The sequence below is a fragment of the Panthera pardus genome, unplaced genomic scaffold (assembly GCF_024362965.1).
Source record: "Panthera pardus isolate Hobbes unplaced genomic scaffold, ASM2436296v1 HiC_scaffold_8, whole genome shotgun sequence".
Classification (NCBI taxonomy): Eukaryota; Metazoa; Chordata; class Mammalia; order Carnivora; family Felidae; genus Panthera; species Panthera pardus.
In genome coordinates, this window is record NW_026527013.1 from 2414547 (window position 1) to 2426172 (window position 11626).

The 11626-nt window shown below is 59.3% G+C and overlaps 1 protein-coding gene across 1 annotated transcript; it reads left to right on the plus strand.

The window, feature by feature from the left end:
- Positions 1–6947: 6947 nt before the first annotated feature.
- On the plus strand, positions 6948–10549 carry S1PR4 (sphingosine-1-phosphate receptor 4). The gene has a single exon (XM_019430928.2). It carries the CDS (start codon positions 7154–7156, stop codon positions 8309–8311), a length of 1158 nt encoding a protein of 385 aa, XP_019286473.1. The 5' UTR covers positions 6948–7153; the 3' UTR covers positions 8312–10549.
- Positions 10550–11626: the final 1077 nt, after the last annotated feature.

Below are 11626 nucleotides of genomic sequence, written 5' to 3' on the forward strand. Positions count from 1 at the left end.
TAGGTCTCGTCCTCCAGAAGCAACTGTTAAAAATTGTTTTCTTGTTAAAATTTTTTTTAATGTTTATTTTTGAGAAGGAGAGAGAGAGAGAGAGAGAGAGAGAGAGAGACCGTGCGCGCAGGGGGGAGGGGCAGAGAAAGAGGGAGACTCAGAATCCGAAGCAGGCTCCGGGCTCCGAGCTGTCAGCACAGAGCCCGACGCGGCACTCGAACCCACGAACCATGAAATCATGACCTGAGCCGAAGTCAGATACTTAACCGACTGAGCCATCAGGTGCCCCTTAAAAGCTGTTTTCTTAACAACTGTGTTGGTAGAAAGACCAGTGAAATCCAGAGGGGGCTCACTGTTACATATTCATGATGGTTGTATTTGTTTCCTTCTTCTAATTTCAAAAAGGAATGAAAGAGATTCGCACAGGCCCCTGAAAGCGTAAGCTGAGCCCGAGCCCGGGACCGAAAACCCCCATCCGTATGCAGTCAGTTGGCATTGACCCTTCCTGGCTGGCCCATTTCCGGCCCTCCCTCCTCCTGGCCCCACCACACCTGCCTCGTGGTGACTCTGATTATCCTTGACCTCGCGCCGTTTCATCATCACGCACTTGAGGGCCCCCTTCTGAGACAGAAGGCCTCCCGCCTCCAAAGTCTAGCTAGCCCGTGGACTTTGTTCCAAATTGGCCAGCCTTCCGTGGACGCCCCTTTCCTGGTCCAGGATCCCTGGTCGTGCTGTGTTGGCTCTGTGCCCTCATTCCGGGGTGGCTCGTCTTTGTCCCTCACGTCCCCTGGGAAGGGTTCTGTTCGGTTCCCAAAGCCCGGGTTTGTCTGGTATTTGCTCTTGATTTGACTGACCCCGTGCATTTTTGGCAAGACTCCCTCGGGAGCGATGCTGGGACCCGCTCAGCGTGTCGCCGGACTGGGCCCACGGGGGCGTCACGTCTGCTCGCGGACGGTCAGATCCCGCAGGCGTTTTCTCACAGACAAAGCCCACGCGTGGTGTTTGGCCACTTCGGGGACAAACTCTTTTCATCTGTACGCATCCAACGACTTTTTTCTCGCTGCCATTGATCTGTCGAAGAAACCAGGTCATTTGTCCCGTATCCCAGCCTCCCGACTGGGCGAGTGGCCTCCCAGGCGTCGACTAACGTACTCCCTCCCCATTCCCCGGGACGCCTCAAGCTGATCTGTCTGGAAAGGTGAGTGGACTTTCAGGACGCCGCTGTAAGCCCCCCCGAGGACACAGAACGCTTGCTTGATTCGCGTCGTGCCAATCCCCGTGTCCACATCCCTCTCCAGGAGACGCGTAGCCGAACGTCAAGTTCACTCTCTCTCTTTTGTGTTAACGCTGATCCCTGGACGGAGGGGGCATCAGTCCGATTCGTCCATCACGAATTTCCCCATGAGCCTTTCTCCTAATGGTCGTAGCGGCCACTGGAGAACATTCCTTAGACACAGCATTGGCCACGGCTAGAGCGGGGCGATAGCCTAATGCTTTCGTTTTCTCTGCATCTATTGCCTGGAATACTCTATTTAAAAACCACTCAGGAGAACTGAAAGGGTCTTGAAGCGATATTCGCACACCCGTGTTCCCAGCAGCGTTATTCACAGCAGGCGGGACGCGGAAGCAGCCCCCGAGTCCAGTGATGGATGAAGGAGAAACTCGATGCGGCCCATACACACGCTGCAGGACCGTCCAGCCTTAAAAAGTTAAGACGTCCCGGGGCGTCTGGGTGGCTCAGGGGGTGGAGCGTCTGAGTCTTGATTTCAGCTCAGGTCGTGATCTCGTGGTTCGTGGGATCGACCTTGGGATTCTCTCCTCCCCTCTCTATCCCTCTCCTGCTCACTGTCTCTCTCTCTCAATAAATACATAAGCTTTTTTAAAGAGTTAGGATATCTTGCCACCTGCCACCACGTGGACGGATCTGGAGGCCACTGTGCGCGGTGACAGGAGCCAGACACAGAAGGACACGTCCCCAGCCGCCCCGAAGAGTTCTTAGCCGGGCACAGACAGCCGCCGTTAGCTCCTCCCACGCTCGCCCAGCCCCAACCCTGCACCCTGCACCCTGAACCCTGCACCCGGCCATTTCTCCAAGGAGCCCTGCTTCCTTTTCATGGGAAGTGATATTCAGGGACCACAACCTGACCACAAAGTGAGGCAACAAGTTGCGAAACGAGGACAGTGAACTCCCGTGAACCCTTTATCTATAGGTCAGGGACTCACCAACGACCTGTGCTGAGCCTGTTTTGGCAAATGGAGTTTTACCGGCACGTGGCCAATTCATTTACATATTGTCCCCGCCCACTTCTGCTACAACAGCAGCGTTGGGTAATTGGTTGTTTTTTTGTTTTTTTGTTTTTTTAAATTGAGAGACAGAGAGAGACAGAGCACGAGCAAGGGAGGGGCCGGGAGACGGGGAGACACAGAATGTGAAGCAGGCTCCAGGCTCCGAGCTGTCAGCACAGAGCCCCACATGGGGCTGGAACCCACGGACCGCGAGATCATGACCTGAGCCGAAGTCGGACGCTCAACCGACAGAGCCCCCCCGCCCCCCCAGGCGCCCCCCGCAGAGTTGAGTCATTGTGACAGAGACTGTCTGGCCCACAAAGCTGAAAATAGTTACTATTTGGCCCCTCGCAGAAAAAGTCTAACTCCCAGAGCTGGATCCGCCCGTGGTTAACCTCTTGCTTGGGATCTTTCCATACACGTTGTCTAAGAATATATGATCTGTTCGATAGAAAATCTTTTCCTCCATTTTCCCAACTAGTTTGAGAGTGAGTCGGACACATCACGAACCTTTCCTCCAAAACGCCACCCGTTGTCAATGAACAGACCTTGGAAAGTGTACAGGTCAGTTATTCTGTGGGATGTGCCTCAGGGCGAGTCTGTCTGCTGGCACACACCCCCGGCGGGAATATCCGAGCAGTGACCGGTCCCCGTCACCTGGGTGACGCCTGGGTGGCTCGGTCGGTTAAGCGCCCGACTTGGGCTCAGGTCACGATCTCGCGGTCCGTGGGTTCGAGCCCCGCGTCGGGCTCTGTGCCGACGGCTCAGAGCCCGGAGCCTGCCTCGGGTTCTGTGTCTCCCTCTCTCTCTCTCTCTGCCCCTTCCCCGCTCATGCTCTGTCTCCGTGTCTCAAAAATGAATAAACGTTAAGAAAAAAAAGAAAGAAAAGAAGAAAAAGTGATCCGTGGGAAGATACTTTGAGATTATGCAAATGCCCTGCTCCCAGGGACCCCAGGCAGTCATTTAACTCCCAGTGTCGACTCTTGCCTGGGCCAGTTGTTGCTGGAGAGGTCACAAAGAGATGACTGTTCTGACTCCGTTATCGGGGGGACGTTTACCGGTGGAGCTGCAGGATATGGAGAGAGTCTTCTTTTTTTTTTTTTTTTCTTTCCCCTAATTGGTTTTATTGGGATAAACCGCACTTGAACATAAAATTGACCATCTCAACCACTTCCAATGCCCGGTTCAGTGGCGTTAAACCATCCCCAATGCTGTGCAGCCGTCCATCTCTTGTGAAACTGAACTCTGTCCCCATCGAACACTGGCTGTCCCCCCCCCCCCCGCCCCCCTGGCGCCCAACCACTACTTTGAGTCTCTCTCAATTTTAAGGTCGCTCAGTACCGATGCCCAGATCGCTCCAGGCTGGGCCAGCAGCCGCCCTGTCAGGCTGGCCCCTGTGTCTCTGACAGGTCCCCGTCCTGACTTCCTGGCCCACCATGAACTTCCAGGCTTGCGTGGCACTCTCCCTGCCCCACTCCCGGAATCAGCCATTTCTCCCAGGAGCCCTGGAGGCGATATTCAAAAGCCAAGATCTGATCTAGGGGCTAGATGCAACTGTTGTTACTGGCTGGTCTCAGTGGACAGAGTTATGAAATAGATTTTTGTCTAAATCATCACAGGGCCCGGGGCGCCAGGGTGGCTCAGTAGGTTAAGCATCCGACTCTTGGTTTCGGCTCAGGTCATGATCTCACTGTTCGTGAGTTCAAGCCCCACATTGGGCTCTGTGCTGATGGTGTGGAGGCTGCTTGGGATTCTCTCTCTCTGTCTCGCTCAAGATAAAGAAACTTAAAAAAATGAAATAAAGTAAATCGTCACGGTCCTCGCTGATACGTTCCCTCCGAGGTTGTTTCCTGTGCTCTCCTACCCATGTTGACGTCTTATATGCTCCTCTGTGAACACCTGCTTCTTCTTCTTCTTCTTCTTTTTTTTTAATGTTTATTTATTCTTGAGACAGAGACAGAGCGTGAACAGGGGAGGGGAAGAGAGAGAGACACACAGAATCCGAAGCAGGCTCCGGGCTCCGAGCTGTCCGCACAGAGCCCGACGCGGGGCTCGAACTCACGGACCCTGAGATCGTGACCCGAGCCGAAGTCGGACGCTCAACCGACTGAGCCACCCAGGCGCCCCAAGACCTGCTTCTTACTAACATCAGTACCCTCGCTACTTTGCTCAGTCCCATAATACACATGAGACTTTCAGAATGACTACACCCTGCCAGTCCTGAAAACAAATGTACTAAACAACGACCTTTTTTTTTTTTTTTTTTTTTTTGGTCAGTTCCTTTCGTCTTTAGAAAAAGTGTCGTGCCCAAAGATTGCACGGGCTGGTTCTCCTCTATTTCTGGGCGGTCATGGTTTTCATCTGAAACACAGTTCGTTTCACCTGTTTTCTGTTTCTGATCCACATCCTGGAGCTTTTCCCCTGCACCCTTGCTGAGTTAATTTCATTGTAAACTATGGCAAGTGTACTCAGAGCTTGAAAACTATGAGGAGTGCTCATAGGGTGTCAGTCGCACCGCTGTCCATTTATTTCAACTCTACCCGCCCCCCTACCCCCCGCAGGGAACCAATTTCACGGGTTCCTGGTTTATCTGTCCTGTGTGTCTTTTGCAAAAGCAAGCAGATCGGGGCCTTATTTCCCCTTCTTCGCTTTGCAGAAGGTAGCGCCCTACGTATAGCCTTTTGTATCCCCCGCCCCGCCCCCACCCCCTTAACCATACGTCCTGGAGGCCACGCCCATCCACTCACTCACGCTCACAGCCGTGTGGCGCTCCACGCTACGTGCAGCGTCGCTCATCGGCCTCTCTCCTGGGTGCAGACGTTGGGGCTGCTTCTAATATTTTGCATTTACCAACAACAATGAATAACCATTTGCATGCATACTTTGGGCAGGTTTCTAGAGGGGGGATGGCTCTTTTGTAGTATGGGGATAATCATGAGATTAAATAAGGTACGGTGTGCATAGGGCCTTCCACTAGGCGGCAGGTAATTCGTGGCAGAAGGTCATTGTTGGATAGCTTGGCCTTGTTAGTCAAACTCTGCTCTCTCATAACATTTACTTTAGTCCTGAATTCGCTCTCTGAGACCGGGGTCCGAGTTGCAGCTGGAGTGGGGCTTAGGCGGAGGCCCGGCTCAACTAGAATTGGGGCTCAGCTTGAGATCAGAGTTCAGTTCTGGGCCAGGTGTCAGCCAGAGTCAGGGTTGTGGTCAGTCTATGGTCACCCACTCAGCCAAGGTCAGGGTTCAGCCAGGGATCAGGGATCAGTCTAGGATTAGGGCTGAGCCTGGGCTCAGGGCTCAGTCCAGGATGAGGGCTCAGTCTGGGATCAGGGCTCGGTCCAAGATCAGGGTTAAGCCCAGGATCATGGCTGAGCCTGGGCTCAAGGCTCAATTTGGCTTAGGGCTGAGCCTGAGATCAGGGCTCAGTCCGAGATCAGGGCTGAGCCTGGGCTCAGGGCTCAGTCCAGGATCAGGGCTCAGTCTGGGATCAGGGCTCGGTCCAAAATCAGGGTTAAGCCCAGGATCATGGCTGAGCCTGGGCTCAGGGCTCAATTTGGCTCATTTCAGGATCAGGGCTCAGTCCAGGATCAGGGCTCAGTGCAGGATCAGGGACCATTTCAAGGTCCAGGCTCAGCATCAGGACACACAGCGTGTCTCTGTGAATGTGCCTGAGTTTGGTGGTTCCTTGTGAAGTTGAGGCTGAGGCTCAGTGCTCAGCTCTTCGGGGGTGCTCCCTGGCGTGTCCCCCTGCCCCAGCCTCACACCCCCACTGTCTGGGCAGCCCTTGTTCCCACAACCTCCTCCTCAGACCTGTTTCTGCTTGGTCACCTCCAGTGAGAAGATGCTCCTGAGTCCCCAGGCAGCACCTCTGTCTGTGGCTCCCGGTACCTGCCCTGCTCCCAGGGCTGAACACTGAACAAAGGGAAGGGGTGCAGGCTGGTCCGCCCTCGGCCCCAGTCTCATCGTGACCGCCGAGACTTATGGGGATGTTGGAGCCCCTTGTAGCTACGCCTCCCCGACTCGGATTCCCCAGGACCCGGCTGGACTCGTGCCCCACCCCCCGCCCCTCCCCCACCTGGTGCGCATGCCCCAGTCCTCAGCATCTCCAGGTGAGTCGACCTGAGTGGGTCAGGATAGACACGAGGGGGTGAGCTCCCACTTTTCCTATGAGCCCCGCCCCTCCCCATCCAGGGGTGAGGGGAGCAGCCCCAGCTCAGGCACAGGAGAGGCAATCCCGAGGGTCCTGGCCGAGACCTACGCGTGCACCTGTCTGGGTGTTTACCTCCCGCTGCGTGTTCTCCTGGGCGACTGGGGACGGCTGGCCTCAGTTTCCCCTTCTGTGGACAGCGTACCACAGGCCGGGCCTGGCTCTGTCATGGCAACAAAATGTGCCTATGCCTTCCACGAGGTATCTGGGGGCGCTCCTGTGTGCGCAGCCACTTAACACACTTATTAAGCACCTACTGTGTGCCAGGCAGGCTTGGAGCGGTTGAGGAGAATGACGGGGTCCTGGAGGGGGTAGCTTGGGGGGGGCAGGGGAGCCGCCCAGCCCGGGAAAGGGGCCCATTTCCCCTCCCCTCTGGGGCCCTCGCCCCTCCCTGGGCTCTCGGGGGGGGGGAGTGGGGCACACCACGGGGGGGGGGGCACAGATAGGGTCTCGCGGCAGGGGGCAACCGCAGCACCCTCCCGGAGCCGGGGTGGGAGCCGACCGTTGGGATGCCCCTCCCTGTCCCCGGCCTCACCCCCGGCCTGGGGCGGGGGGTACCTCGAACATAACAGGAAATTTCAAATAACAGGAAACCGAGGCCCGGCGAGTGGCTCCACCCTGCCCCGGGGGCGAGCCACCCCGGGGCCTCAGTCCGTCCCAGGGGACCGCCATGAACGGCTCGGGGTCCCCGGCCGAGGCCCCCGAGTCCTGCCAGCAGCTGGCGGCCGGCGGGCACAGCCGGCTCATCGCGCTGCACTACAACCACTCGGGCCGGCTGGCGGGGCGCGGCGGGCCCGAGGAGGGCGGCCTGGGCGTCCTGCGGGGGCTCTTCGTGGCCGTGAGCTGCCTGGTGGTGCTGGAGAACCTGCTGGTGCTGCTGGCCATCGTGAGCCGCATGCGGTCCCGGCGCTGGGTGTACTACTGCCTGGTGAACATCACGCTCAGCGACCTGCTCACCGGCGCGGCCTACCTGGCCAACGTGCTGCTGTCGGGCGCCCGCACCTTCCTCCTGGCGCCCACCCAGTGGTTCCTGCGCGAGGGCCTGCTGTTCATGGCGCTGGCCGCCTCCACCTTCAGCCTGCTCTTCACGGCGGCCGAGCGCTTCGCCACCATGGTGCGGCCGGTGGCCAGGAGCGGGGCCGGCAAGACGGGCCGCGTCTACGGCTTCATCGGGCTGTGCTGGCTGCTGGCCATCCTCCTGGGCCTGCTGCCGCTGCTCGGCTGGAACTGCGTGTGCTCCTTCCGGCGCTGCTCCAGCCTGCTCCCGCTCTACGCCAAGGAGTACATCCTCTTCTGCGTGGCGGTCTTCGCCTGCATCCTGGCCGCCATCATGGTGCTCTACGGGGCCATCTTCCGGGTGGTGCAGGCCAACGGGCAGAAGGCCTCCCGGGTGCTGGCCCGCCGCAAGGCCCGCCGGCTGCTCGAGACGGTGCTCATGATCCTGGCGGCCTTCCTGGTGTGCTGGGGCCCGCTCTTCGGGCTGCTGCTGGCCGACGTCTTCAGCTCCCACGACTGGGCGCAGGAGTACCTGCGGGGCATGGACTGGATCCTGACGCTGGCCGTGCTCAACTCCGCGGTCAACCCCCTCATCTACTCCTTCCGCAGCCGCGAGGTGTGCCAGGCCGTGCTGGGCTTCCTCTGCTGCGGGTGTCTCAGGCTGGGCCTGCGGGGGCCCGGGGACTGCCTGGCCAAGGCCGCCGAGGCCCACTCTGAGGCCTCCACCACGGACAGCTCGCTGAGGCCGAGGGACAGCTTTCGGGGCTCCCGGTCGCTCAGCTTTCGGATGCGAGAGCCCCTGACCAGCATCTCCAGCGTGCGGAGCATCTGAGCCGGTGCCCGCGCGGGTGCTTCTCTGGGCCCGCGGGACCCCCGGGAGGGGTGGGCCGGCGGGGGGCGGGGGAGGGGGGGTGCCGGGAGTGCGCAGGGAGCAGGGGGTCCTGACGGACAGGCGGGAACAGGGCGGCCAGCGGGGGTGCGTCCCGAGGCCCCGTGGTCCTCCCCACGGCGCCTGGGCCTGCTGATGCCGAGCAGGTGTCCCGTGGCCGCCCTGGAGGAGGTGACTGCTCACGGGGGCGGGGAGGGTCCCGGAGAGGGCATGAGCGTCTCTGCTGTGTATGCCCCCAGCTCCCGGGTGATTCTGGGGAGTCCCAGCCCCGCCCCCCGGCCTCGGGGCGGGGGGGGGGGCTCCCGGGCTTCGAGGGGGCGGCTGCGGGGCTGATGTCCTGGCAACACGGAAGCTCAGTGATGGTTTGTCCCGGCCTCCCTCTCATTCACGTGTGGGCAGAGGGACGACGGCGTGGGGCTGTGGGCTGGCCGGCGGCGTGCGAGGAGGTGTGCCCGTGGCCAGGGAGGGCCGTGGGGCTGTGTGGACCTGGGGTGTGGTTGTGAGGGGGAGTGGCAGGGTGTGGATGAGAGTGTGTGTGAGGGAGGGAGGCGGGCACAGACCGGGGCGGGCCGACAGTGTGGCCTGGCCTGTCTGCTCGTGCACAGACTCCTCTGTGTGTGTGTGTGTGTGTGTGTGTGTGTGCGCGCGTGTGCAACCGTGAGGTCCTCTGGGGCTGCCAGGTGGGGCCCCCGCCCCTCCCGCTCACTTCCCCTTTCCCTGCCCCATCCCTCATCTTGGGCCCCCCCAGTCTCTTCCCCGCCTCTGGCCTCTGCCCCCTGTGGGGGCCCCATCTGGGGGCTAACCTGGCCCTCCCGACCTCAGGGAATTGCCCACTCCTCTAGAATTCCCGTTATTTATTATTATTAGTTTTTAAAGTTTACTTCTCTCATACTTCTACAGCCCTAATAGCTTTCTCTTTTCCATCTTCTGACTTTTTTTTTTTTTAAAGTAGGCTCCACGCCCAGCATGGAACCTAACGGGGGGGGCTCGAACCCGTGACCCCGAGATCCAGACCTGAGCTGAGATCAAGGGCCGGATGTTCAACCGACCGAGCCACGCGGGCGCCCCTGGGGTTCCCTTTAGCACTAACTGCCTTGTCCTTCCCTCCTGTGACATGGGCCCATCACGGATGGGACCCTGGGAGGAGGCGCTCGCCAGGGCACGTGGTAGGAAGGCGCGGCCCATTCCGGGAGCCCCCGTGGCTGTTGAGCACTTGGTAAGTGGTCAGCGCCACGGGCAACCGAACTCGGTTTGGGTTTGAACGGCCCGTGACACCCGCAGCCAGCACATTGGACAGCGCAGGGCTACGGCCCTCAACGCGGGCCACTTTCAGCTGGTAGGAAGCTCCCTCTCTCTCCCTCCTTCCAGGCAAGCCCCTGCCTGCAAATCTTCCTGCCTCTGTCTTGCCACGTTCCTGGGGGCAGCACCTGCCTGCCGCGCGGGCACAGGACAGCTCTTCTCTGACCTCGGTTTCCCCTGTGCACGAGGAGGGGTGAGGCGACTGGAAACTTCGCCGCACCATCCCGGGCGCCACGGCTAGCCGAGGGGCGGCTGTTTACAGTTAACGAAAATGAAATGAAATTTTGAAATTCACTTTCTCGGTGCCTCGGTCGGCTGGAGGTGCCATGTGTCGGTGGCACAGCCTGAGGGGCTTTATAGACACTCGTTCTCTCGTGGTTCTGGAGGCTGGAAAGCTGCGACCAAGAAGCCGGCGGGGCTGGTGCCTCTGGGGCTCCGAGGTGGAATCCGTACCATGCTCTCTCCTAGATTCTGGTGGTTTGCTGGAATCTTCCGTGACCCCCCCCCCCCCCGCCCGTGGAAGCGTCCTCCCGAGCTCTGCCTCCACGTGGCGCTCTCCCTGGGTGTCCGTGCCCAAAGGCCTTCTTTCTCTAAGGACACCGAACGACCTCATTTTTAACGTGATCGCCTCTGTAAAGACGCTGTCTCCAAACACAGTCTCATTCTGAGGACTCAGACGTGAGCTCTGAGGGGGACACGGTTCAGCCCATAACGTCCGGTCGCGCCAGGCACGTTTTAAGCACTCCATAGTGACATAGTGTGGCTCGTGGCCACTGTCCGGGGTGGTGTAGACGCAGGACATTTCCATCATCACAGAGATTTCTGTTGCACAGAAACTCCAGGCATGTGTCCGGGTGCACAATAAACTGGGATATTCTTATATTTTTCCGACTCTTATTGGCACGTTTACGGGTGATGGCAGCAACCGGGCTGGGTGGTGGCAGGGTCTTGGTGGAATCTGTGGTGAGTGGAGCCTGGGCCATCCACCTTGAACCTGCGAGCCCGTGCTCTGGGCCCGTGTGAGCCGGCCCCACTGCCCCTTCGGTCTCAGCGTTAGGACCGCCTCCTCCAGGGAGTCTGCCCTGATTTCCCCTCCTGCCTAGGTCGCCTCTCAGCTCCCACAGCTGCTTGCGCGTCCCACACTGACGGCAGCTGTGCCCGCTTCTGGTCACTCATCCGTCTCCTCCCCTGGACTGTCAGCTCTGGGGGGGGGGGGAGACGGTGGCAGTGTCTGGGTCACTGGTGTGACCAGAGCTCCGAGACAACTGGACCCGACAGCACGCCTCCCTCGGAGCCTCAGAAACCTCTTCCTCTCCCTCTTCCCCACCCCAGGCCTCCCCCCTGACTGTCCCCAAGACAGCAGTACTGTTCCCAAGAATCCTGACTTCTGCCGTCTGTAACCTGCTATCATTTTCCGGCTTTGCCACACACCACGGGCCTCGGCTTCCTCCTGTAAAACGAGGATATTGATGGCCCCTGGCTTCCGGACATGCTGATAAGGTGAGGCCTACAGAGGCCCTCAAACGATCATGTGCGTGTTTTTAAATGAACGGCAGTAGGAACAAAGCCTCATATATATTCCTCAGTGCCTGACACGCTGCTCTCCTCCCTCGTTCATCGACTCGCTGGGCCCTCAGAAACCCTCTAGGAGGCAAACGCCACCATCAGCCCCATTTTAAAGATGGAGAAGCTGAGGACCAGAGAGCTTAGGGGATGTACCCAAGGCCACACGCCTCAGAAGGGGCAGAGCTGGGGTGGCAGGCAGGTGGCGTCTCGATCCCTGCTTGTTAGGGATTACCTGAACCTCTCCATTTCCCAGGCGGGAAAACTATGGCTCAGGGGAGGAGGCGGCGTGAGCCGCTCCAGGGCCCAGGCCTCGTCTTCCGAGCCAAGTTCAGGCCCCTTTCTCCGGCTGTCTCTGGGTGAGTGTGTGCGTATCTCGTGCGTTCATAGCCTGAC